The sequence below is a fragment of the Mirounga angustirostris genome, unplaced genomic scaffold, assembly GCF_029215605.1.
Source record: "Mirounga angustirostris isolate CCGP_5_RB_7025 unplaced genomic scaffold, mMirAng1.0.hap1 SCAF_14, whole genome shotgun sequence".
NCBI classification, from domain to species: Eukaryota; Metazoa; Chordata; class Mammalia; order Carnivora; family Phocidae; genus Mirounga; species Mirounga angustirostris.
In genome coordinates, this window is record NW_026991722.1 from 36,252,579 (window position 1) to 36,279,847 (window position 27,269).

At 39.1% G+C, this 27,269-nt stretch overlaps 1 protein-coding gene, 1 non-coding gene and 1 pseudogene across 2 annotated transcripts; all 3 read left to right on the top strand.

The window, feature by feature from the left end:
* The first annotated feature begins 21 nt into the window (after window positions 1-21).
* Window positions 22-20,066, top strand: SLC39A6 (solute carrier family 39 member 6). The gene is made up of 10 exons (XM_045886824.2): window positions 22-663; window positions 2,521-3,255; window positions 4,736-4,919; window positions 5,923-6,092; window positions 7,333-7,551; window positions 12,212-12,317; window positions 14,788-15,165; window positions 16,387-16,467; window positions 17,560-17,750; window positions 18,861-20,066. Exons 2-10 carry the CDS (start codon window positions 2,530-2,532, stop codon window positions 19,011-19,013), a joined length of 2,208 nt encoding a protein of 735 aa, XP_045742780.1. The 5' UTR covers window positions 22-663; window positions 2,521-2,529; the 3' UTR covers window positions 19,014-20,066.
* On the top strand, window positions 18,054-18,126 carry TRNAN-AUU (transfer RNA asparagine (anticodon AUU)). The gene has a single exon. It is a non-coding gene; the product is annotated as a tRNA-Asn (tRNA).
* Window positions 20,067-24,932: 4,866 nt separating the features above from the next.
* Window positions 24,933-25,103, top strand: LOC123853358 (U2 spliceosomal RNA; annotated as a pseudogene).
* The last annotated feature ends 2,166 nt before the right edge of the window (window positions 25,104-27,269 follow it).

Below are 27,269 nucleotides of genomic sequence, written 5' to 3' on the forward strand. Positions count from 1 at the left end.
GCTCTCTTCTGGATCGTGGCCCAGCGCAAAAGCACAGCCTCCGTCCCAGGAACGAAGGCCCTACTGGAGTGGCTCAGCACCTTCCACAAAGACCCGGGGCTTGTGTGCTTGTCAGGAACGTCCCGCTGCCTCTCACGGCCAGGGTCCCAGTAGCAGATGGGGCTGGCCGGGGGGCCTGGAGAGCGAGTCTCCGGCCTCAGAGAGGCGCAGGGCCGCGGAGGGGCTCCTAGAAAGGGCCCCAGCTAGCTGGTGTCGGCGCTCACAGCCCACTCTGACCGCGCCTCTGCCCCTCCCGCTTCTGCGAGCCCCGTGGCGCCGGCGAACAGGCGGACACGCGGATCCGCCTGACCGGGACGGGGTTCCGGGTCGCACTGCGCATGCCCTGAAGTCATGGCCGGCGGAGGCGGTGGTTCGCGGCGGCGCGCTGCGCGCGGCGGTAATTAGTAATTGTCCTCCTGCTCCCGGGAGGCGAGGCGTGTGGGGCGCGGCTTCCCGGTGGCTGCGCGGCGGTACCCCGGCCCGAGGGGCAGCCGGTCAGATGAGACCGCCGCTTCTCCGTGCCCTGTAGAGGTTTCTCAGAGAGAAGCACGGACCGGTTCCGAAACCTCCGGACCGCCCGCGGGGAGCTGAACCGGCGCGCGGGGACGGCGAGGCCGCGGAGAGGTGAGTCCCGCAGGTCCGGGAGGGGACAGCGGAGAGGGGGAGCCTCGCGGGCCGTGGAGGCCGGACTTTCCCAGTTTCGGGTGCACAGTTGGGCTCCGGGGTGCAGCGAAGGACTTTAGAAGGAAACGGTCTGTCCTGTTCATCTCATATTCGAAGAAGGTACTGTCGTGTTTAAAAATAAAAAGCTTTTGGAAGCAGTTTTGTGTCCTCTTTTCCCATTTTCTCCACTCGCCCCTTTTTTCCAGGCCCTTGTCCTTCGGCTTTCTTTTTTCTTGTACACATGCTGGTTTGCAGGGAAGATCCGCCGGCCGGTCCGCGACCGCCTTAAGCATCCTCCCTGGAGAAAGGCATGGAGCTGCCCACTGAGCCATCCGTCTGTGCGTGTCCCCACCCACCCCGCTCCTTGCCTCTCCTGCGAATGATTTCTTAATCTTTCTCTTTTGCGTATTAACTGAATTCCCAAAACTTCAGGCTCTGACGATTCTTCTTTCAGGAGTCTAGCCGTATGGTAGTTACATACTTCCATTTTCCACTGCAACAAATGACAGTTATGGAGCACCTGCACAGACATTCGTTCATATGGTTTCTTCAGCCATCCGTCAAGTTATGTATCATTACCAGCTTTTCCTGGTGCAGGAAACAGCTGAAAGTGGTAGAACTAGGTTGCCCCTCCTTGCTCTCTAGCTCCGGAACCTGACCCCTAGATTCTTTGGCTGATGGCAGATGAATTTGGTCACAATCACCATCCATCAGTGGTGGTGGACGTCTGCTGGGTCCTGAGATATCAGTCCATCTGCTTCTCTGGACTATACCTTCTCTTCTTTAACTGAGTTCTGCTTTTCAAGGCTCAATTTGATTTATATATATAAAATGGTCTCTTTATTTTTTTTATTTTTTACTTTTTTAAAGATTTTATTTTTAAGTAATCTCTCATGGGGCTCAAACCTACAACCGCTTGTTCAAGAGCCGCAAGCTCCACTGACTGAGCCAGCCAGGCGCCCCAAGGCTCAACTTCATTCTTCTCTTTGGAGTGTAGGCCTTTGGTTCCAAATACTATTGTGTGGATGAGTGATGATAGTCTGTGATAAAGTTTTCACTGTTTTATAGCCACATAAGAACGATACATTTTTTTATGAAGTTTAATTTACTTGAAGAGGTGTTATTTTGCAGGCATTCAAGAGAATGAGATCAATCTATATGTACCAACACAGAAAGGTGTCATTTGTTGAGTAGGAAAAAGGACACATCTATTTGAGTATGCGTAGAAACTATCCTAAGGGATAATACAAGAAACTGGCAAAACTAGGTACCTTTGAGGAGTGGGATTGGGTGAAGAGAAGCCTTAAGTTGATTTGTATATATTTTTAAAAAGGTTTAAATGTGAATTATCCTGAGATTGCCATTTCTCGTTTTTTTTATGTTAAAAGATTATTCTATAAAATAATGATGATGGTGGGGGTAGTTAGGTTTTGTTTCAAATCATTGTTCTTACCTGGTGATCCCTTTTGAGGGTCCACAGAAGCAGTAATAAGTTGCCAGGTATGTCTGTGACCACATGAATCTCCAGTTTCTGAATTACTATTGCTTTTGCAGTGCTAATTATGGTCTCAGCACGCAATTGTTCTCCAGTTGTTTCAAGTGTTTTAGCAATACAAGGGTAGAGCCTAGGATTCTTCATATTTTCTTTATGTATATATATAGTTCTTTATATTTTCACAGTATGTAGCACTAAATCAGTCACACTAAATGATGCTCTGTAAACCTTGATTATTTGATAGCAATTTTCAGCATGAGATTTCTTAAGTTTTAAATTGTTTTAAAAGTGAAGGCAAGAATTTTTTTTTCTGTCTTCTCTAGGAAGGTGCAATGGCGAGGAATTTATCTGTAATCTTGATTCTGACCTTCACCCTGTCAGTCACAAATCCCCTTCATGAACTAGAACCGGCAACTGCTTTCGCTCAGACCACTGAGAAAATTATTACGAATTGGGAATCTGGCATTAATGTTGACTTGGCAGTTGCCACACAGCGACATCATCTACAGCAGCTTTTCCATCGCTATGGAGAAAATAATTCCTTGTCAGTTGAAGGGTTCAGAAAATTGCTTCAGAATATAGGCATAGATAAGGTTAAAAAAATCCATATACACCATGACCACGACCATCACTCTGACCATGATCACCACTCTCACCGTAATCATGCTGCTTCCAGTAAAAATAATCGGAAAGCTCTTTGCCCAGACCATGAGTCTGATAGTTTGGGTAAAGATCCCAGAAACAGCCAGGGGAAAGGATCTCACCGATCAGAACGTGCCAATGGTAGAAGGAATGTTTTAATCAAGGATGGTGTTACTGCTAGTGAAGTGACCTCAGCTGTGTATAATGCTGTCTCTGAAGGAACTCACTTTCTAGAGACAATAGACACTCCAAAACCTGGAAAATTTTTCCCCAAAGACGTGAGCAGTTCCACTCCACCCAGTATCACAGAAAAAAGCCGGGTGAGCCGGCTGGCCAGTAGGAAAACAAATGAATCTGTGAGTGAGCCCAGAAAAGGCTTTATGTATTCCAGAAACGCAAATGAAAATACTCAGGAGGTAAGATGAATGTTTTTCATTATGCCTGCTTGTTTGTCCTGTCATTGCCATTCTATCTCTAGTTGCAAGGAGTGTGAAGTAAAAATAAAATGATGTTATTGAAAAGGGAGTTTCTACTTTCTCATCCAGGCACTTGGCCCAAAGGCCCTTGTCTCTACTGTGTTGTAAACATTAACGATAGAAAACTTGGGGGATAATTTTTTTGGTAAGAATGGTGCTGGCAGCTAAAACTATTTTCTAATATGGAATTTAAAATGAGTATGGAAAGCAGTAATCAAGGATATTTGGATAAAGTTTTAGAAGGTAAATATTGTTAATGAAAAGTAGAAAATGGGAGGTCGAAAAAGCAGGAGTTAGAATCCATGTTTTAGGGAAAGGTGTGGCTGAAGGCACAAAAGAAGGCATGGAGAACAATAGTGTTACCTTCTTGAAAGAGGGCTCTCAGTGACTTGGGGAGTGCTGAAACTGGAGCGGCTATCAAGAACCATGTGCTGGACAATTGAAAAGTCTGGGAAGTGAGGTTCTGAAGTCACGTGTCTTCCTAGTCTAGACTTCCAGACTGTACGCAGTTCTTGGCTGAGAGATGTCAAGAGCAAGAAATTAGTTAGTATGCATTAATAAGCAAAACTTAAAGAGTACTTCGTTCAAGTCATCCTATGACTGTACCAATTCCGGAATAATCCTAATGGTCATTCCCATAGCGACACCGGTAATAAAGTTTGGCCTGAGTAGTATTGGCCAAGAACTATGGGAATTTAAAGTAACTTCACAGAAGATGAGAAGCAGGTGCTACTGCCAATTTTTTTTGTGTGAGAAGGGGAGCTTAGATTACCTACAGGGGATTCTTTTCAAACTAAGCTTGTCATCTAATTAAGCTGTTGAAACAGCTGCCTGCTGGTACAAGTTTGTTTTATTAACCAGCCTTGCCCTCCGCAAGAGTAATTTACATAATTTAATATTCTCTCGTTGTAGAGCTTTTGCCAGGTGTATAGACAGAACTGAGCTAAGTTTTGCAAGTACAGTCATTGCTGGAAGAGTGACGTGTCTTGGGCTTGTTTAGGCCACGTAGGGTAGCTTTAGTACTAAAGCAACATATTTCTCAATCTCTAATGAACTCCATCTCAAAATTAAAGCTCATTTCCTTAATAGGTTTATACAGTGAGTTAACAGGCTTGTGAATGTCCATTTATCCTCAAGGTTATTCCACTCGGAGCTTTTTCTCTAGATGACTAGTGATTTACCTGCTTCTCCCAAGAGGAAGGAAGCAGAAGAGGTGGGATAGCCCCATTGTGACATAGTATCTCCAGGGAGCTTGAGGCAAGTTCCAAAGTACTCAAGACAAAAGTTGGTTTTAATGCATTAACTTGAAAAAATAAAGAAGGAGCTTCAGTATGGAAAGGGTGTTGTATCATCAGACAACTTTTTTGGATTATCTAATGGGAATACTTTTTGGTGATTTTCACTGTTTTGTTTCCTGCAGTGTTTCAATGCGTCAAAGTTGCTTACATCTCATGGCATGGGCATCCAGGTTCTGCTGAATGCAACAGAGTTCAACTATCTCTGCCCAGCCATCATCAATCAAATTGACGCTAGATCATGTCTGATTCATACAACGAGTGAAAAGAAAGCTGAAATCCCTCCAAAGACCTATTCTTTACAAATAGGTAGAGTTGCCTTTCTTACATAAAAATAATTTCAAGTAGATACATTTATGTTGTACTTTTCCTTATATTTACATCAACCTATTCATTTTTCAGCGTAATTCCAAATATCTTTTTTTTTTTTAAAGATTTTATTTATTTATTTGACAGAGAGAGAGCACAAGTAGGCAGAACGGCAGGCAGGGGGAGAGGGAGAAGCAGGTTCTCCGCTGAGCAGGGAGCCTGATGCGGAACTCGATCCCAGGACCCTGGGATCATGACCTGAGCCAAAGGCAGCCGCTTAACCAACTGAGCCACCCAGGCACCCCCCACATACCTTAATTGTTCTCTGCCTTGAATGTGAAGAAAGGAGGTTGGTTAGCCTTTCCTTAAGAAAAATAATAATAAATAAAACAGGATTATAACTGAGGTCATCCCACAGGAAATCAGGGCCATTTGAAATTTGGGCTTTTTATGTTGTCACACTGTTTCAGAAGGTCAGAGTTAATATCTGCTATATCGGGGCCTAATTCTGGTTCTTATTAATAAATGAAACCAAGATCAGTTCTGCTATAGTATAGAGCTGTGTTGCTCAAAAACTATGGTAAATAAATAATTGCTTTGTTTACTGAAGAAATCATTGAATTCCCAGTTTCTTTCATTCTTTCCTTTTTTTTTTTCCTTTTTTCTCTTTTTTTTAACTCCTCTCTTTCCTAATTTAGCTGTATATGGGAGTCTAAAAGCTCAGTTCCCAAATGATCTAGAATTCATCGTTGGTAACCATTTTCTCCCTTCTACCCCCATCTGAAGTGCGTTCCACCAGACCTCTGCTCTTTCCCAGGAGGGTTCAGTCAGATTATTCATTTGTACCAGCAAATGGTTATTGCCCTATTTCCACAGTCCTCTTCCACTGAGTTAGTATTTCTTTAGCTTAAGAAAGGCAACTTGCTTTTACAAGTTGCTTTATGCTACTCTTTTAAAGTTTATCGATTGTATAATTTTTCCTTTGCTGTGTTTTATTTGACAGCCTGGGTTGGTGGCTTTATAGCCATTTCCATCATCAGTTTTCTGTCTTTGCTCGGCGTTATCTTAGTGCCTCTCATGAATCGGGTGTTTTTCAAATTTCTCCTAAGTTTCCTTGTGGCACTGGCTGTTGGGACATTAAGTGGCGATGCTTTTTTACACCTCCTTCCACATGTAAGTACAGTCATTTGTCCTATCAGTATATTTTATTATTCAACAGTGAAAAAATTAATATATTTTTGGTTTGTACTAGAATTCTTTGTATTGATATACATAAAAGGTTAGAAATTTGGTTTAGAAGAGTTGATTTTAAAATATATTTGGTGACTGAAAGCTGCATTTTTGTACTAGATCTTAATATAAGTTCGTGGTTTGTTTTTTGCTTTTCTCTTTAAGGGAATTTACTAAATACCAACTAATTTAACTTTTTGGGCCCAGTTAATGAAGGAGACAGCTTCTGCTCAGATATTATTACTGTGACAGATTGCAACAATGTGAATTATCTGCTTACATTAATGTAATTGCCGCAGAAATAGAAACTGATTCTCTGTGTACTCAAGAAATGAGTTTTCCTTTAGAGTTGAATTTATGTGTGTAATTAGAGATCCATACTCACTGACACAAGTAAATTCTTAAATAAGTTGAGTAAAGTTTATTTAATAGCTCTGTTAAAAACTTAAAAGTATTTGGATCGCATCTTTTAAGTTTCCCTTAAAGGCTTACAGGTCAGTGGGAAAAAGAAATCATTCCCAGAGCTCTCTACATAGCACAAAACTGTTTTGCTGTACTGCGCTCCCTCGGCCCCAGATGGCAGATGTTCAGGAATACTCGCTGCACCACGCAGCCTGTGTGTAGAGTGTATCCTGGGACCACCCCCATCTCACTGCTCTTGCTGTGCTCCACACTCGGTTCCCTGACATGCCCTCACGTTAATGCCTGTGGCAGACTGCTGGGGCAGTGCACCTGATCTCGGGTACCTGCCAGGGCCCGTGACACACACGAGGCTTCTTGTAAGCGCAGTAACAGGACTAGTATGGGCTTTTTCTGCCTGGAGTATAAACAGTAAACCCTGTATGCCTGTTGAGTCTGGGAGTTCCCTGTCATTTGTGGCCCTGGTAACGTGTCAAACATTGAAAATACCCGCTACCTGTATGAGAGTCGTTAGAGAAGGTATCTGTCATCACGCTAAACCAAAGTACACCGTTAAGTGCCTTAGGACATTATACATTAAGCTGTAGATCGCTAGCAGCCTGTGGGTCATTTTAATATATTAAACTTCCCCCCTCAGCTCTGACATACCCCATTAATTGCCTAATTCTGAATGGTTTCATATTTGACCTTATTACCTTAGCCAATTTTTCTGACATGTGTGAAACTAATGAATTTATAAAATACATAACTGTTTTTCCTGTAGTCTCATGCAAGTCACCACCATAGTCACAGCCATGAAGAATCCACAATGGAAATGAAGAGAGGGCCACTTTTCAGTCATCTGTCTTCTCAAAACATAGAAGAAAGTACCTATTTTGATTCCACATGGAAGGGTCTGACAGCTCTGGGTGGCTTGTATTTCATGTTTCTTGTTGAACATGTACTCACATTGATCAAGCAATTTAAAGATAAGAAGAAAAAGGTAAGAAAAAGTACTGTGTATTTACTATGCATCAGACATTTATGTGAGTAGTATTCTAACTAGACTGTTAGCTGAGCTTGTCCAGCGGGTATGATCTTCATTTGAGAGGGTTTCAGTACCCGGAGGTAATTTTTGTTTCCAGAGGCATTCATGGAAAGCTGTTCTCCATCTCGATAACCCTGGAGTTCTCTATTTTCAGTATTCCCTCCAAACTCCCAAGAGGGTAAGAATGGTGAAGGATGAACATTTGTGTAAAACCAAACAAGGCACAAACAAAGCCTTGAAGGTCCAAAGCATCACGATTACAGCCTTAATGGTGGCGATGGTTTCTTGGATATATATACCCAAATTCATTGATTTATATACATTAAATGTGTACACCTTTCCCATTGTCAGTCATACCTCAGTAAAGTGTTGTGGTTTTTTGTTTGTGTGGGGTTTTTGTTTTGTTTTTTGTTTTTTCTTAAATAGGCTCCATCTCTATCATGGAGCCTGATGTGGGACTTGAACTCACGACCCGAAATTTAGACCTGAGCTGAGATCGAGAGTAGGACACTTAACCACCTGAGCCACCCAGGCGCTCTGTGTGTTTTGTTTTGTTTTGTTTTGTTTCTTAAAGAAGCATTATGGATACACTGTTGGTATTTATTGGTAGTTATGATGAACTGTTGTGATTCACTTTAATTATTCATCCAGTAGCTGAATATTCTGTTGTGTTTCAGAGGGTTTGTGACTTTCACAGTTTTGTCCTTTGCAAATTGCTGCCAGAAAATAGTATGAAGCCAATAGTATGAAGTATAGGCTCTTTATTTCTGGTAAAAACACCCCATGAGTCGCCTGTGGTTATCTGGCACCTCTTAAACTGATGTGACCAAGCAAGTCAGTCAAAAGATTATCCTAATGGGAACTCTTAAAGAGGATATGTACACATCTTAGACATTTTTTTTTTTATTATTATTCATGAGAGACAGAGAGAGAGAGGCAGAGGAGAAGCAGGCTCCCAAGGAGCAGGGAGCCCGATGCGGGACTCGATCCCAGGACGCCGGGATCATGACCTGAGCCGAAGGCAGACGCTTAACCATCTGAGCCACTCAGGCGCCCTTAGACATTTTAATTTAACTTAAAACATTTGTACATTCATATTCTGGTCATTTGATGTTGACCAAGATTTTCTTTGAGTCAGAGCTCTGTATGATCTTTTTTTTTTCTGTAGCCAGGCTACTTCATCTGCAGTCTCCAATTTTGGTTTCTCTCAAGTTGAGCAAGAGGTTACACACTTGGAAAGCTATTCAAGAGTAGAATCTAGGCTTTGTAAATTTTATGCAGTGGTTGCTTTACATAACTTGATAGTCTTCTTTTTTTTAACAACTTGCCTTTGAATCTTTCAAAAGCATTCAGCTTAAGTTTTCATAGAAGTAACTATTCTCACCATCATTTCACAGTTTGAGTTATGTGTAATTAAATTGTGCAATTACAATAACAAGCCTAACTGGCATGAAGATGTTTGAAAACAAATGTAGTTGATTCTTGCTGAGCACAGAGCTCACTGTGGGAAACAAGTGTGTGTGTGAACAGGAGAGTTGCCTCCTTCTCCATCCTGTGAAGATTTACCCTTAGAGATTTGACCTTCACTAAGACCTCAAGTTACAAATTGTGAACCTTCTCTTTACTGGACCTAAAGTTAGAGGAAAGAAGTGAAATGAGAATAGCTTATTCTTAATCCAGAGAGTCCTCTTCCATGTTCCCATGATCCCAGGTGCTTCACTTGGACTGATTGGAGAGTTATCCTACTTGTTTACATTCCCTGGAATTCTTTCCGTTAAAAAATATATATATATTTTATTCTCTTTTGGTGGGGGTGAGGTTTGGAGGTTTGTTTGTTTTACTGTGGCTCTAGTTCACATACCATCATTTCTTTAGCATGCTAATTTCAACTCAGTTTTCAAATTTTACCTATAGATAGCTTTTCTTCAATCTGGTACTCTTTAACATGGGACTCTTAAGAAGTAGGCTCTCTATGATTTAATACAGAACAATTTTTAACTCAGTGAGTTGTGAAATTAATCTTCTGTCATGACCAATGTTTTTAAAGGCAGCAGTAATACTACAGTATATTACATGTTTTACTATGGCTTATAGTCAAAGAAGTTTGATGATCTCTTTTCAAAAATAGTTTATACTGGAATAAAAATTCTTAAGAGCTAGGACCTCTGCTACATCTCCAATGCCTAGAATAGCATCTGGCACATGATAGTTAACAAACATTTGTTGAACGTATAAGAAACATTAAATGGCAAGTAAGCATAATTTCTAAACAGACTTCCCACAGGAGTTTTGTAAATGTTACTTGTTCTCTTCCTTTTTAGAATATATTGAGTTTACCTTTTATTAAAGGTGTCCAGATCTTAGCATTACTCATTTAACAGTTTTAAATTACATTTGTTCTCTCAAAACAAAACAAAAACTCTTCATTATATGGTGAGTTTTGAGAACTTTTTCAGCCTTAAGGATTTTCCTTAAGATATCCATTCTGCATCCCTGGGAGATTCCATATATCATACCATATATGTCAATCTGAAATCTATATTCAAATTAGGGTCACATCTCATACTTGATATAGATAGTTGGACCTTTATAATAAGTTCAGCCTCAAAACCTTTTTTCTACCAGTGAAGGTTATTGCTCACACTAGGAACATGCAAGTCATCTATGACATCTCCCTTATCCTCATATCCAAGCTAGTTTTAGTGAATATATCTAGAGCCTTTCCATTTTCTCTCCCTCTTCCTTGCTATCATTCTAGTCTAAGCCATGTTTATCTCCCACCTGGGTGAGAGCAGCCACTTCCTAACTGGCCTGTCTGCAGTATTTTATTGTTTTCTTCTCCCAATCCAGAGCAGAGCAAAGTGATTTGTTTCAGTGGAAATCTGATGAAGTTGTACACCACCATTCAAAATCCTTCCTTCAGTGACTTCTTGATACTAGTAGGACAAGGTCCACACTTTTAACTTGGTTTGCATTGTCAGGGTCTCCTTCTGCCACCCAGCCTCTAGCCCCCTCTGTCTCTGACCTACTAAGCCCCAACCACCTTGCGCTCCTTTCATTTCTGGGATGGGGTTGGCCCCTTCCTGTTTTAGGGCCCTCCCACATGCAGTTCTCCCTACCTGGAATCCACCTCTCCACCCCTATTCCCAGCCCACCCTTCCCCCACAAACTCCTGCTTATCTTTAGGTCTTGGTGTAAGGATCACCTTCTCAAGGAAGCCTGCCCTGGGACTTAGTTAGATCTTGTTATACACTCTCATAGCACTATGTGGTTTTCCTTTGTAAAACATATCAAAAATTGCCATCAGTGAACTGTTTAATCATTATATCTGTAAAGCCTCCCTCCCTGTGGGTGATAAACTCCATGAAAACGGAGACCATGTGTATCTTTACGTTGTATTGCCAGAACTCAGCGTAGAGAACATTATAGGTCCCCAGTACTTATAGAATGAAAGAATTGGTTAAGCTATGAGTTCTAGGTTGTTGCCCAACAAGAAAGAAAGCGTTAACTGATGTGACATAAAATATCCTGAATTCATTTATTGTCACAAATATTGAAGTACTTTCCCTGTTGAAGGCACTAAGCTAGGGGTAGGTATAAAGATGTGTCTGTGTGCTTGCCTTTAAGAACTCTAGATTTAATCTAAGAACGTACGGATATTTTACATGTTACCAGAGCTAGAATGAAATCTCGGGTCCGGTGGTCATTGTTTAAGTCATATTCAAAAGTACTGCAAATGAGAAATCTATTATTTGTGTGACAGTTTTCATCATTTTGAGTATTCTCTTCTACGTAAGAAAAGTAAGTAAAGCATTACTTCGACGTAAGTAAGTAACGTTTGATTTACGTAAATCATACACAGGCACCAGTGTTCAAATGGTGATCTTTATGTTTGGGCTCAGCGATAAGGACAATAGCTCAAGCATGGTACTGAGGTAGTTAAAAACCTAGTGATAAATTTGAGGCTAACTAACCGAGATTTGTTTAAAAAGAGAAAGCTTGTTAATGGTGTTTTATTATAGGAAAAGTATTTTGGTTTTAATAGCAAACTCCTAATCAGTGTCACAGTATAGTTTTAGGTATGGGAAGTATGGGGTTTCGGTGTCCAAAAGAGGGATGGAGAAAACCAAGCAGCTGGTTAGCAGATCACTAAATGCTGGAGAATATGTCTCCAGTTGGTTCTAAATTGATAACCTGAGGCAGAGTTCAATTTTAATATGTGTATGAATCATCCAGGCATCTAGTTAAAATCCCTATGCTGATTCATTAGATCTGGGGTGTGGCCCAAGATTGTTCATTTCTAACAGGTTCCCAGAGCACACTTAAAGTAGATGACCTAGGGGACACTGAGAAAGATGAATATGTGATTTTGCAACATTTCATATTACTGAAGCCTTGATGCTTCACCTTCCTGAGCAGTTGTTATGCCTAAAGCACACAACTAGGTGCTGTGTAAGTTAACTACAGGCCCTGCCTGCCCTTGGAGGAATTTTATCCCAATAAAGGTCCTTTACTCTGTTGTCTTTCTCTGAGTCTTTTGCTTAACTGTTTGTTTATAATTGTACACATAAGCACATCAATGGTTTTAAAGTGTTGCTTTCCCTTGCCATTTTAGAATCAGAAAAAACCTGAAACTGATGATGATGTGGAGATTAAGAAGCAGCTGTCCAAGTATGAATCTCAACTTTCAACAAATGAGGAGAAAGTAGACGCAGATGATCGTAAGTCTTAACAAATCTGAGGGCTGGGGGGAGTTTATTCTGTGATTTGCAGGCAGTTTGGACTATCTGAGAGAGACAGGACCATGTCCCTTTTTTTATTTTTAATTTTTTTAGTTTTGAAATATTTAATGCCTTTTTAATTGCCAGTAAGTTGTTTATATTATATTTACATTTTTTTCTAATTTTTTTATTTTGAAGGAATTCAGAATACAGAAAAGTTTCAAGAGTAGTACAAAGAGGGGTACCTGGGTAGCTCAGATGTTTAAGCATCTGCTCTCAGCTCAGGTCATGATCCCAGGGTCCTGGGATCGAGCCCCGCATCAGGTTCCCTGCTCGGCAGGAAGTCTGCTTCTCCCTCTCCCTCTACTGCTCCCCCTGCTTGTGCTCTCTCTCTCTCTCTGTCAAATAAATAAATAAGGGCGCCTGGGTGGCTCAGTTGGTTAAGCGACTGCCTTCGGCTCAGGTCATGATCCTGGAGTCCTGGGATCGAGTCCCGCATCGGGCTCCCTGCTCGGCAGGGAGTGTGCTTCTCCCTCTGACCCTCCTCCCTCTCAGGCTCTCTGTCTCTCATTCTCTCTCTCTCTCAAATAAATAAATAAAATCTTTAAAAAATAATAAATAAATAAATAAATAAAATCTTAAAAAAAAAAAGTAAAACAAAGAATTTGTGTATCTTTCATACAACTCCCAGTTATTTTACTTACCCTTATCATTCTGTTTCTCTCTGAGTACACATACAAACACTTTTTTGCTAAACCATTTGAAAGTAAGTTACAGATGAGATGTCTCTGTATCCCTAAATATTCAGTATATGTTTCCTAAGAAAAAAGACAGTGTCTTATATAACCATGGTTCAGTTATTGAAATCAGGAAATTAATGCTGATACCATGTCATTATCTAGTCTCTAGACCTCACTCATGTTTTTCCAGTTGTCTTAATGATTCCTTTATATTTTCCCTCCAGCAAAAGAAAAAATTGGTCCAGAGCATAGCCCAGGATCAAGTTGCCCCTCATTTGGGCTGTTTCTAATCTTTTTTAGGACTAGATTGATCATTTGGGGCAGAAGTACCACAATGTGGTATTGTATCCTCTACAGTGACATCGTGTGCCACCTGACGTAGTGCTCCGCTGTGAAGTTATTATTTTTCCTGCAGCTTGACTATTAGCTTGGCATTTCTTATTGGACAGATTGAGTTAAGATTAAAATTTTAAATCAAACTCCTCACCATGACCTTCATGGTCCGACCCTGCCCTCCACTCTCTCCACTGTTCATTGTGTCCAGTCTCACTGGCCTTCTTTTCATTCTGTGAGCACACCAGGTTTATCCCCGAGCCTTGCATGTCTCTGCTTGGAAGCCTCCTATCAGATCTTTACACAGATTCCTGCTCCCATCATTTGGGCTCAGAGGCCTTCCCTGATCACCCAAAGACAAAGATCTCCCAGTTACTGTCCTTCTCGTTACCCTTTTCTGGTTTTCCCCATGCTTTCCAGTACCTCACATGACCTTATTTACACTTGTGTTTCCTTATTACATGTGGCTGTCGCCCCACAAGAACATAACTTGCTTGAATTCAAGTTAGAGACTTTGTCATGCTCCCAGGGTACCTGGCCAGAGTAAGTGCTCACGAGATAGTTCCCAGCTAACAAGGGAGAAAAACTGCCTAGTTGCTACTGCCTACCTGTACGCTTTCCTGCCCACCTTTTGTTTTTATCCTGCTTTTTTCTCTAAAAAGTAAGTAAAATGTTCTTGCTCTTCTTGTGTCTATTCTTTCTTCAACCTTTCTAACGGAGTCCAGTGAAATACATAACAGTGAGATGGAACGGCTGCCCTGGGACTGGACCACAGTGTCGGGAATGTGCCCGAGAAAAGTGTGATCCGTGCACAGGACAAAGGGAAAAACAAAACTTTATTGTTGCAATTCACTTTTCTTTGCACAAGTAGATAATAAATTGTCCTTGGTGATCGCTGTAATTCAAATGCTTGTTTTTCCTTGAACTTTACCCTCAAAGAAGAAGTTGGACAACAGGATTATGCGTGTTTTTTGTTTTCAGTATTTTTCTTAAATGTTTTTCTAAATCATGTGCTGCTTTTATAATCGGGGAAAAGTTATCTTTTAATATGTAAGGAGGCAGATATTACACTGCATGTTAGCTAAATGGAACTTAAAAACTTGAAAAAGAAAAAAATGTAAGAAGGCAGAAGAAATCAAGGGAGATTGTGGGGGCTAACCTTATTGGAGGTTAAAGTTTAAAATCCATTCTTAATATGTGAGACCATTTAATTTCTAAAATTCATTAAAACCTGCTGATGTTTTGCATCAGCAATACTCTGTTTAGTTCTGTATATGAGAGACTTGCCATGCTCTAAGATCTCTTTTGACTTTGTCAGTGGGAATGTTTGAAATGTATCCAAGCACATTAACAAAGCCTTCTGACTTTGACCCATTGTCCTTTATGTTTACACCTAGGACCTGAAGGCTATTTACGAACAGACTCCCAGGAGCCCTCCCACTTTGATTCTCAACAGCCAGCAATCTTGGAAGAAGAAGAGGTCATGATAGCTCATGCTCATCCACAAGAAGTCTATAATGAATATGTCCCCCGAGGGTGCAAGAATAAATGCCATTCGCATTTTCATGATACGCTTGGCCAGTCAGACGATCTCATTCACCACCATCATGACTACCATCATATTCTGCATCACCACCACCACCAAAACCACCACCCCCACAGTCACAGTCAGCGCTACTCTCGGGAGGAGCTGAAGGACGCGGGCATCGCCACGTTGGCCTGGATGGTGATCATGGGCGACGGCCTGCACAATTTCAGCGATGGCCTTGCAATTGGTACAATCTACATGTTTGCTTCTTGTTGGCTGACTCTGAAAATGTCACGTTAAACCACCAGTCCCCTCTTAACGAAGAATAGGGTGATTTTGATAAAGCTAATAACTTCTAAGGTTATCAAAATGTTATTTCTTCTGTACCTACCTTGACAATGAAGTACTTAATGAGTGTTACGTAAGATTAAGTGCTACAAACTGCCTACCCCATTACCTAAGTGGTAACTCTCAAAAGTTGTTTTAATTTGTAGAGTCTTAAAATCAAACTCTAACGTGTATGGAGCGTGTGTTTTTATGGGGTTTTTTTTGTTTTTACATTAGAGTTCCCTTACCTGCCGTATAAACAATACTAAGGTACAAGACACTTTTTTCCATCATCTTTTATACTGAAGGAATCTTGGCATATCTGATAAGTTCAGTTACCAAAAATTTTAGAGAGTTTTTGCTATTAAATTGTTCCGTCACGATCGAGAGATAACAGAATACTTACAATTTACAGTAACTTGGTGCTGGAAGGAGCAGTGGAAATAATTACAGGTAAGGCAGCGGAGGCCTGGCAAGGCGAACCACTTGCCCAAGGAGGCAGTGTTGTTTTATAACCAGGCGGAGAAGAGCCCAGGCCTTGGCTCCCTGGAAGCCTGGTGCGCTTCCTCCTCTATGTGCTGTGCACAGCGGAAGCAACAAAGGAGGACATGCACATGCTCGGTCATGCTTTATAAGCAATCCGTCGTATACAGTGTTAGCTTTTAAAATGGAGGGAGTTATTTGTCTTAGACTTTCCTTATTAGACAGTGAAAGAATGAATGTAAACAAATCTAATTACTTAGTGAATTCTTCTGAGGCCAGTGAAACATACGTTTTTGTACTCTTGGACTGCTGCATTTTCTTCTAAACCTTTTAAATCAGTTTATTTTTTACATAAATGTTTTATGTGATAACAGTTACTTCTCAGGTCTGTGATAAGATCCTCTAATCACTCTGAAACATAGTGGAACTTTCCCTTCTCGGTTGTACCTGCTTATGCTCCACTGGGAAATTTAAACCTGATTGAATGTAATCTAAAATTACTTGTAAAGATGCAGAGTGCAGCTGGGAAAGTTCTGTTAATTCATGACCAGGATATAGTTTACTTCTTTTACCTCATTTTGTATGCTGATAAGATTTTTTTTAAAAAAGCGCCCACAAAATAATGTAGCCGAACTTTCTCTGATTGATTTTTACCCAGGCGCTGCTTTTACTGAAGGTTTGTCCAGTGGTTTAAGTACTTCTGTTGCTGTGTTTTGTCACGAGTTGCCTCATGAACTAGGTAAGAGAACCACATAAACAGTATTTTCCAGGGGGATGAAGTATCCTAGTGTCACTGGCATTTGCTATTGATAGTTCCAGCAAGCTTCCTTGTAACTTTCCTGCCTTCTAGTAACCTAGCTACCTTTCTTTTCTGGCTGAGTATAAGTTTGTTTCCAGCCAGAACTCTGACCCTATGAGTATGATTACACAATTGCCTCTGTGGGATTGCCAGGGAGATACCTGGGCTGCCTCTCTTGTCCTCTTATCCTACCAAATGCCTTCTTATACCAGCATACTGGTGACATCAGTGATCATTATCTTCATACCTACAATATGAATAAGACCACGGGATTCAAAGAAATCATCTTCCATTAACAGAAAGAAATTGGCAAAGAGACTCTCATTGGAGCTAAAGAAAAGGGAAGTTGATGAATTGTGTTTTGAATATTTTTCTCCTCTGTCACCAGGATTTAAAACCTTCCTAGAGTTGTTCTGAATCCCAGTTCATGTCCTTGTTTTTCTTCTTATAGATTGATATTTGCAACATACCTGTGATGCCATTTTCAATTTTGTTCCTTGGCATGTACTGCCATTCAAAAGGCCTCCCATCTGCCTGCTGGATGCTTATAATCCTCAGCATCTGGTTTATGTTCCACATTCTAGATCCTTCATATTCCATGATGCCTCCCTTAGCTATTCCCATCTTAATTTCTCTTTTTATCCTTTTATAACTAGAACCTTAGACTCTTTAGCTCTTAATTATAAATTGCCTTTGTCATTTGATGATCATTTTATGTGTGTTCTCCACCCTCTTCTTTGTGCCCAATTACAAGCTTGTTGAAGTCCGTGCAAGAGCACAAATTTAAGTTCATGGCATTTATCATTCACTGACAGAGTGGAAGCCTTAAGAAAAACTTTGGATAAAAAATACCTTAATTTATAGAGTTGTTAGGGTGATTTACACTAACACTTTTACCCCTGGAAATTCTTTGCTGCTTTCTTTTTCCTTCAAAAAAATAAGAGAATTTCCTAAATTGAGAAGTTTCTTAGGTATATGTCTGAAAAGTGATTTCTTTCATTACTTTGTCCCCTTTTTTGTTTTCTGTTAAAGGTGACTTTGCTGTTTTACTGAAGGCTGGCATGACTGTTAAGCAGGCTGTTCTTTATAATGCTTTGTCAGCCATGCTGGCTTATCTTGGAATGGCAACGGGAATCTTCATTGGTCATTATGCTGAAAATGTTTCTATGTGGATATTTGCACTTACTGCTGGCTTATTCATGTATGTTGCCCTGGTTGATATGGTAAGTTTTTAAGAAGTCTAATTATAGTGTTGACTAACAATAAAATAAAATGTTCAGTGAAACCTCTTAAAAAAAAAAAATTTATTTATTTGAGAGAGAGAATCCCAGGGTGGGGGAGGAGCAGAAGGAGAGAGAGAATCTCAAACAGATTCCGAGCTGAGTGCTGAGCCAACATGGGGCTCGATCCCAGGACCCTGAGAACACAACCTTAGCCAAAACCAAGAATCGGATGCTTAACTGACTGAGCCACCCCCAGGCACCCCCATGAAACCTCATTTTTAAAAAGGCTTTAGTTTAGGGGGTGCCTGGCTGGCTCAGTCAGTAGAGCATGTGACTATTGATCTCAGGGTTGTGAGTTCAAGCCCCACGTTGGGCATAGAGCTTACTTTTTAAATAAATAAATAAATAAATAATAAATAAATAAAATTTTAAAAAGGCTTTAGAGTAATAAGTGAGTCTTTCCTTGATAAGGTAGTATAGAAAATACAGGTTCTTTAGAGTTTATCTTTTTGGATTGTTGATCACAAGCACACCTTATCCTGCCTGATTACAGATACACAGAAATATCTACCCCTTTCTGATGTGTCTTTTTGAGAATAGACGCTCAGTAATCAGGCATTCAACTGTGTATAGATTTGTTGGAAACCCAGCACAAGCCACATGTTGTTGGCATACTGTGTGTACTTCAGAATGCTCATAATTTCCTTATTAATGGACAAAGGAGTTACTTATTTTTGTCACCAAAGTCCGCATAACAATCCCAACCAGTCTGATTGCTAAAATTTTATTTTATATGTGAATTTCCATATCTCCGAACTTAGGTAAGCCACATGTTATGTTCGGTTCAGCAACAGGCAGTAACTAAAGCAGAGTAATCAGTATAGCTCTTCATTTCATAGTGGAGCAAACCGAATAATCATTGTGAATTAAACTGCTGGGAAATGCTGTGTGACATTATTAGCTAGAGTCAGTATGTATATGGTCCTGTTTTAAGGAGTTGGCTCAGTATATCCAGCTACATATAAAGCTAATATTACTGCCCTGTAAATTATTCTAAAAACTAATCTGTGGTTCTGAAAACTTAAACATTGCTCTTGTTTTTTCTTTAAGGTACCTGAGATGCTGCACAATGATGCTAGTGACCATGGATGTAGCCGCTGGGGATATTTCTTTTTACAGAATGCTGGGATACTTTTGGGTTTTGGAATTATGTTGCTTATTTCCATATTTGAACATAAAATTGTGTTTCGTATAAATTTCTAATTAGGGCGTAAATGCTAGAATAGCTTAAAAAAGTATTGCTGTCTGTAGTGATGAATAGGTCATAGGGAGATGAGAGTTCATATGCTGTGATATGCAGCCTTTACGGTTAGTGGATTTTGTGACTTTTTTTTATTGAATATTTCCATTTGTTATGCTTATAAGGTCAGTTATGGTGGTAACACAAAGGTACATTTTAATATTTAAGTTATTCTATTTTGGGAATATGAGCTATAGGTGCAGTTTACCAATTTTACCAGTTTATTGTATAAACAAGAGATTTGGCATGACATATTCTGTATATTTCAGGAAAAATGTCTTTAATGCTTTTTCTAGAACTAATTTAACACAGTAAGCCCCATGCTGGATGCCAGGCCTCTGAAGAACTGTTGGCATTTAGGAGTAGGGATACACACAAAGCCTGAGATACCAATAAAGCTCATACTGAAGTTTAGCTAAGAAATAAAGAGAAAAAAAAGAAGAATCTGTAAGAATTAAGGCACAGATTTCTTACCAAAAAAAAGTCACAAAACTGGTTACAAAATAGAAGAAAAAATTTAAATTAAAAAGGCAGTATTAGTATAGAGTACATTCATAAAACATTTTTGTCAGAGTAAAACCACAGTGAGCACTTTTTACTAATTTAGTTGTACATTTAACTTTGTATAATAGAGAAGTCTAAGTATATTTAATGAATTCAAGCAATATATAGCTTAACCAAGAAATTGGAATGTTAAAATATTTGTGTGGAATTTTACCAGATGAGTATGAGTAAGTCTATGTATGGCCGGAAAACTTGGGTGTTGAATGTTCTGGTTATCTGGTTTACCAAATGTCGGCATATTAGAGCTTTGAGATAGGCAAGGACATGAAAACCATACTGAGTAAAATTTGGCTCCTTGGATTCAGAAAATACTTTGGTATCTTTCAGTGCTTCAGTGTAGTCGTTATGAGCAATTATCATTTTTATATGTAGTACTTTAGACATACTAGGGCTGTCTGTGGCATTCTCTAGATGTTGCTTTTCTACAAAATAAATTCCCCATGTCAGCTTGATATCATATCCGATTTTCGTTTTTTTTTTTTACATAATTATTTAAGCACATAGCTCATTAGTTTTAAGTATATTCACATTGTTGTGCAATGGATCTCCAGAGCTTTTTCATCTTGCGGAACTGGATCTCTATACCCATTAAACAACAACTCCTCATTTCCTCCTCCCACAGCCCCTTATAACCACCACTCTACTTTCTGTCTCTGAATTTGAGATGTCTGATTTTCTTGAGTACCATCCAGATTATAGTATACTTATCAATTCACTTATATTATTGGGTGGCCTTACTCAGTTTTAAATTCTTTACCACAAAGACACTTCAAAAAATATTAATCCACAGTTTGTTCCAAGCTGCCCTTAATTGTTCTTTTATAACAACCAGAGCCTTAAAACTTGAGAAGCATTGATACCCTATATTCTAAAGAGAATTTAAAAAACAAAATAAAATGGACAAGATCCTAGACCCTACTGAGGGCCTACTGAGAGTCAACTGGACCAGCATTTCTATTCCCCAAGCCAAGTGAAAGGGATGGATATGGGTAACAAGAGAATGACTTGGATTGAGGGTGCCTCAAAGGATGACCTGACGCATCTCCTCCAGATGAAGAATTACTCTGCTTCAGAATTCTGCCCACAGACCTACCTTACTGCTGCTAGATCGGTGCAAGATGAGGAAGCTCTGGAAGAGCTGAAATGTTCCTTGAGTTTGGGGAGCACAGACTTGCCATTTCACAGATTCTGAAGGTGGAAGATGTGCTGGACCAACCCACAAAACAGAATGAACTGGAAAGATAGTTCCCACTCCAGGTTGAACTCCATAGTGGACACATGGAAGATTTAAGTAGTTAGTTTATGTGGCTTCATATAGGGGGAGACTAGAGATTAGGAGAAAGTGCCGGAGATGTAGAATATGAACCAAAAGCTGATCTCTAAGGGGAAAGAAAACTTAAAAGACTGATAGAAAAAATGCACAACTAACAACTTGAAAGAAAAAGGCCTATAGATAGAGGGACACCTGGGTGGCTTAGTCAGTTAGGCGTCTGCCTTGGGCTCAGGTAATGATCCCAGAGTTCTGGGATGGAGACCCACATTGGGCTCCGTGCTCGGTGGGGAATCTGCTTCCTCCACTTCCCCCCTCTGCCCTGCCCTCTCCCCCTGCTCGTGCTCTTTCTCAAATAAATAAAATCTTAAAAAGACCTACAGATAGAGTAGATTATGTATACTTGAGAACTTTATGGATTAATATTCTGAAAAATATATTTACTAAGAAAAAACAGAAAGTCAATTACTGTTAAAATAATCACACCAAAATTCTTCCATTCTCTTCCCAAACAAGGCACTGTTTGCTGTGTTTTGCCAAAACTTCAAGCAGCACATAAATACCTAGCTTATTTAAATAGTTTCTGGGATTAGAAAAAAAAGAATTTTCATCATGTTAATTGAGGGTAGTGTAATCTTGAAACAAAGCCATGCTGGGAAAGGCAATCTACCTCAGACCCTAAGACTCCCTCCCTATACATTCTTGCTAGCTCTGTCAACAATGGAGGGCCCTGACCACTCCTTGCTCAGGCCATTTATTAGTGAACAACCTTGAAGGATGAGGTCTGTGACAAATATCAGGCCTTGTGTAAGAGGCGAATTCCCCAAGCTCAGCTGCTGCACAAATTCACAGCATGTGCAGCATCCACCTAAGACCTTTCACTTTGCTACCATGGGATTAGGGTCCAGAGGTACTATGCAAATGCTTCTCATGCTCCTTGCTATAGCGTGAGCAATCAAGTCCTTGTCCCAGGAGTCTCATGTCTACAGCCATTATCCATGAAACATAACAGGCTAACTTGCAGCTTCTAAATTGGGTAAAATTTCAGACCCTCCCAAAAACTTCACAGGATCATGTGGGAAAAGCAGAAGTGAATACAGATAGAAGAATCCTAAATAGCAAGTCAAACTCAGTATATAATATAATCAGGTAAGGCGATGCTAGGAATGCAAGCATGGTTTACCAGAAAACCGATTTCTATAATATACTATGTTAGCAGATTAAAGAGAAAAAACTTAAAGTCATGACTGAATCAAAAATTGAATAATTTGGGAATAAAGGAAAACATTTTAGCATATTAAAAGTACAACAAACTTTAGGGGCGCCTGGGTGGCTCAGTCGTTAAGCGTCTGCCTCCAGCTCAGGTCATGATCCCAGGGTTCTGGGATCGAGCCTCGCCTCGGGCTCCTGCTCAGTGTGAAGCCTGCGTCTCCCTCTCCCACTCCCTCTGCTTGTGTTCCCTCTCTCGCTGTGTTTCTCTCTGTCAAATAAATAAAATCTTTAAAAAAAAAAAAAAGTACAACAAACTTTAGAATTCAGGAAGTCCTTTAAAAACTTATCTCCTTTGTGGTATCCCCACCCTATGAAGTCAAGGGCTTAAGAGAGCAGGAGAGGAGCGGAGGGGAGATGTGCAGAGAGGGAGGAACTAATGTAGTCCAGAAAGAGAGAAACTACATGTAGAACTTGAACTTCCCATATAAAGTGTGATGAAAATTAAAGGAGGTAGCAAATTACAATTTCATAGCCGTCATCATAAGCACTATGTTACTGATAACTAGATTTTTTCCTTTTAAGAAAGATTGTGGTAAAATATACATAACATAAAATGTACTATTTTAACCATTTTTAAAGGTACCATTCAGTGGCATTACATATGTTCGTACGTTGTACGACCATCACCACCATCCATCTTCAGAACTCTTTCATGTCACATACTGAATGTCTGTACTTTTTAAACGATAGTTCTCCATTCTCCCTCCAGCCCCTAGTACCAATTGGTCCAACTTTTTGTCTCTATGTATCTGACTATTCTAGGTATACCATATAAGTGAAATCATACAATTTGTCCTTTTGAGTCTAGCTTATTTCACTGAGTATGTCTTTAAGTTTCATTCATATTGTAGCATGTGCCAGAATTTCCTTCCTTTATTTTAAGGCTATTACTTCATTGCATGTATATACCACATTTCATTAATTCATTTATCCATTCAATGGACATTTGAGTCGTTTCCACCTTTTGGCTGTTGCAAGTACGTTGCTAGGAACAGGGGTACAAATACTTTTTTCCTACTCTCAATTCTTTGGGAGTATATACCCAGAAGTGGAATTGCTTGATTGCGTGGGAATTCTAGGTTTAATTTTCTGAGGAATTGCCGTAACACTTTCCACAGCAACTGCACAATTTAACTATTCCAACTATCAAGGTACAAGAGTTCCACTTTCTCCACATCCTCACCAATGTCTGTCTTCTGTTTTGTTTGTTAGTTGTTGCTCATAGCCATCCTCATGGCTGTGAAGTGGTGTCTCACTGTGGTTTTGACTTGCACTTCTTCACTGACTAATCATGAGCATCTTTTCGTGGCTTTTGGCCATTTGTTTATCTTCTTTAAAGAATTGTCTGTTCAAGTTCTTTGCCCCTGTTTTAATCGGGTTGTTTGGTTTTTGTTCTTGTTGAGTTGTAGATATTGGATATTGACCTCTTATCAGATACGTAATTTCCAAATACTTTCCCCCATCCTCTGAGTTTTTTACTCTTAATATTGTCCTACAATGCACAAAAATTTTCAATTTTAAGTCCAATTTGTCTATTTTTTCTTTTGCTGTCTGTACCTTTGGTGTCATATCTAGGAAATCATTGCCAAATCCAGTGTCACAAGGCTTTTCCTCTGTGCTTTCTTCTGAGAGTTTTATAGTTTTAGCTCTTATTTCTTTGATCCAGTTAATTTTTGTATATGGCATTAGGTAAGGGTACAACTTCATTCTTTCATTCTTTTGAATGTGGATGGATATCCAGTTTTGCTAGCACCATTTGTTGAAAAGAGTGTCCTTTCCCCATTGAATAATCTTGAACCTTGTTGAAAATCATTTGACCATATACACAAGGGTTTGTGTCTGGGCTCTATTCTATTCCATTGGTCTATCCGTCTGTCTTTATGCAGTACCACACTGTTTTGACTACTATAACTTTCTGGCTATATTTATTTGAATCTATTACTGAAGTTTCTATTCTGTCTTGATTACTGAGGGGTTTTTTTTAAGTTTATTTATTTACGTAATCTCTACACCCAACGTGGGGCTTGAACTCACAAAATCAAGAGTCTTTTCCTCTTCTGACTGAACCAGAGACAGGCAACCCTGAATTTTTATAAGTTTGAAATTAGCAAGGCTTGAAATAATGAGATCTCCAATTTTGCTTACTCTTTTCAAAAATATTTAGGATTAAAAAAATGTTTAGGATATTCTAGTCCTTATTTTTCCATAAAGATTTTAGAATCACTTTTTCAATATCCAAAAATGCTGTGCTTGGATTTTGATTAGGATCAGGTTAAAACTATAGATAAATTTAGGAAGAATTGACAGCTTAATATTGAGTCTTCTAATCAATAAACAGCAGTATTTATTTATCCACTTATTTAAGTCCTTAATATTTTCTTTCATCAGTGCATAGTGTTTAGCATGCATAATCCTCCACATATTTTGTTAGATTTATACCTAAGTATTTCACATTTTTGGTGCCATTATAAATCATTCTGGTTTTTTGTTTTAATTTCCAATTTATTTCCTAATATACAGAAATGAAATTGATTTCTGTGTGTTAACCTTATATCCTGCAACCTTGCTAAACTCATTTATTCTAAGAGGTTTTTTTTAAGATTTTTTTATTTTTCAGTAATCTCCACACCCAACATAGGGCTCAAACTCACAATCCTGAGACCGAGAGTTGCATGCTCCACCAGCAAAGCCAGCCAGGCACCCCTATTCTAAGAAATCTTTGTAGATAGTTTGGGATTTTTATATAGTAATGTCACCTATGAGAAGAGCTCATTTTATCGCTTCTTGGCCTTTTGGCTAAGATCAAGTGGAGAAGAGCTCATTTTATTCCTTTCTAATCTGTATACCTTATATTTCTTTTCCTTTTATTATTACACTGGCTAGGACTTCCTGTATGGTGTTGAATAGAGTGGTGAAAATGGACATCGTTGCTTTGTTCTGATCATAGTGGGAGAAGCATTCAGTATTTTACCATTAGATATAGTGTTAGTTGTAATTTTTTGTAGATTCCCTTTATCAGATTGAGGAAATCCCTTCTAGTGTGCTAAGAATTTTTATGAATGAATGTTGAATTTTGTCAAATGCTTTTTTGGTATCAATTGATATGATCATGTGGTTTTAATATGGTAGATTACATTAATTAATTTTAAATGGTGAACCAGCCTTGCATCCTTAAAATAAATCTCATTGTACATGATATGTTATCTTTTTTGTGCATTGCTAGATTCAATGTGCAAATATTTTATTGAGTATTTTTGTTTCTGTATTTGTTCATGATAGATATTGGTCTACAGTTTTCTTGCACTGTCCTTGTCTGGTGTTAGAATAATGCTGGCTGCATAAAATGAGTAGGAAGGAAAGTGTTTTCTCCTCTTTTATTTTCTGGAAGTGATTGTTTTAGAAATGGTATTGGTATTTATCCTTAAATATTTGTTAGAATTCACTGCTGAAATAATCTGAGCCTGGAGTTTTTAATGTCTGTATTCAATTTCTTTAATAGATATAAGAATATTCAGATTATATATTTCATCTTGAGTGAGTTTTGGTACTTTGTGTCTTTCAAGGAATTAGTCCATTTCATCTAAGTTGCAAAATTTATAGGCATAGAGTTGTTCATAGTATTTGCTTATCCTCCTAATAACAGCAGTAGGTTATGTAGTGATACCATTTCTACTATTGGTAATGTGTCTTTTTTCTCTCTCTTTTTTTTTTAAGATTTTATTTATTTGAGAGAGAGAGAATGAGAGACAGCATGAGAGGGAGGAGGGTCAGAGGGAGAAGCAGACTCCCTGCTGAGCAGGGAGCCTGATGCGGGACTCGATCCCAGGACTCCAGGATCATGACCTGAGCCAAAGGCAGTCGCTTAACCAACTGAGCCACCCAGGCGCCCCTCTCTTTTTTCTTGATCAGTCTGACTAAAGGTTTATCAATCTTAGTGATTTTCACAAAGAATACACTTTTTTGTTTCATTGAGTCCCTATTTATCTTTTCAATTGCATTAATTTCTGTACTTATTTTTATAAGTTTTGGGTTTATTTTGTTTTGTTTCCTAATTTAAGTAGAAGCTTAGATTATTGATTTGAAATCTTCTCATCTTCATTTAATCCTACAAATTGCCCTCTAAATACTGCTCTAGCTGCATCCTACAAATTTTAATATGTTGCATTTTCATTTTCAGTTCAAAATAAAAGGATAAAAGAAAACTATATTCACAAAAATTTGGCAACTTAGAACAAATATTTGAACCAATTCCTCAAAAACCACAAATTACCAAAATTCACCCAAGATGAATAAGCAACCTATATAATACCATAACTATTAAAGATATTGAATTTGTAGTTAAAATCTTCTGAAGACAAATTTTCCAGGCTGAGATCACTTCATTGGTGAATTCTCCCAAATATTTAAAGAAGAATAATACCAACAGTAAATTATCTCTCTTAGAAAATAGGAGGGAGGGGCGCCTCGGTGGCTCAGTCGTTGAGCGTCTGCCTTCGGCTCAGGTCATGATCCCAGGGTTCTGGGATCGAGCCCTGCATCGGGCTCCCTGCTCAGCGGGAGGCCTGCTTCTCCCTCTCCCGTTCCCCCTTCTTGTGTTCCCTCTCTCGCTGTGTCTCTCTCTGTCAAATAAATGAATACAATCTTTAAAAAAAAAAAAGAAAGAAAATAGGAGGGAGCACTTGCCAACTCATTTTATAAGGCCAACATTACTCTGTTATCAAAACCAGACAAGAATAGTACAAGAAAACTATAAGAAAAAAAACATGATCATATCAATTGATACAGAAAAGATATTTGACAAAGGTTAACAGTTATGATTAAGAAAAAGCAATAAAGCAAATTATAGATCATACCATACTTATTAATAAAGGAAAAAATGCTTTCCCCCTAAAATTGGATATTAGGCAAGGTGTCCACTCTCACCACCCATTTTCAACATCTTACTGGAAATCCTAGTCAGTACAATAAGGCAAGACAAAATAATTAAAATGCATATGGATTGGAAAAGATAAAATTGTTCCTAAGCACAGATATGATCCCAAGGAATCTACAAAAATACTTCCTGAACTAATAAGCGATTTCAGTAAGGTTACAGTACACAATGTCAACAACA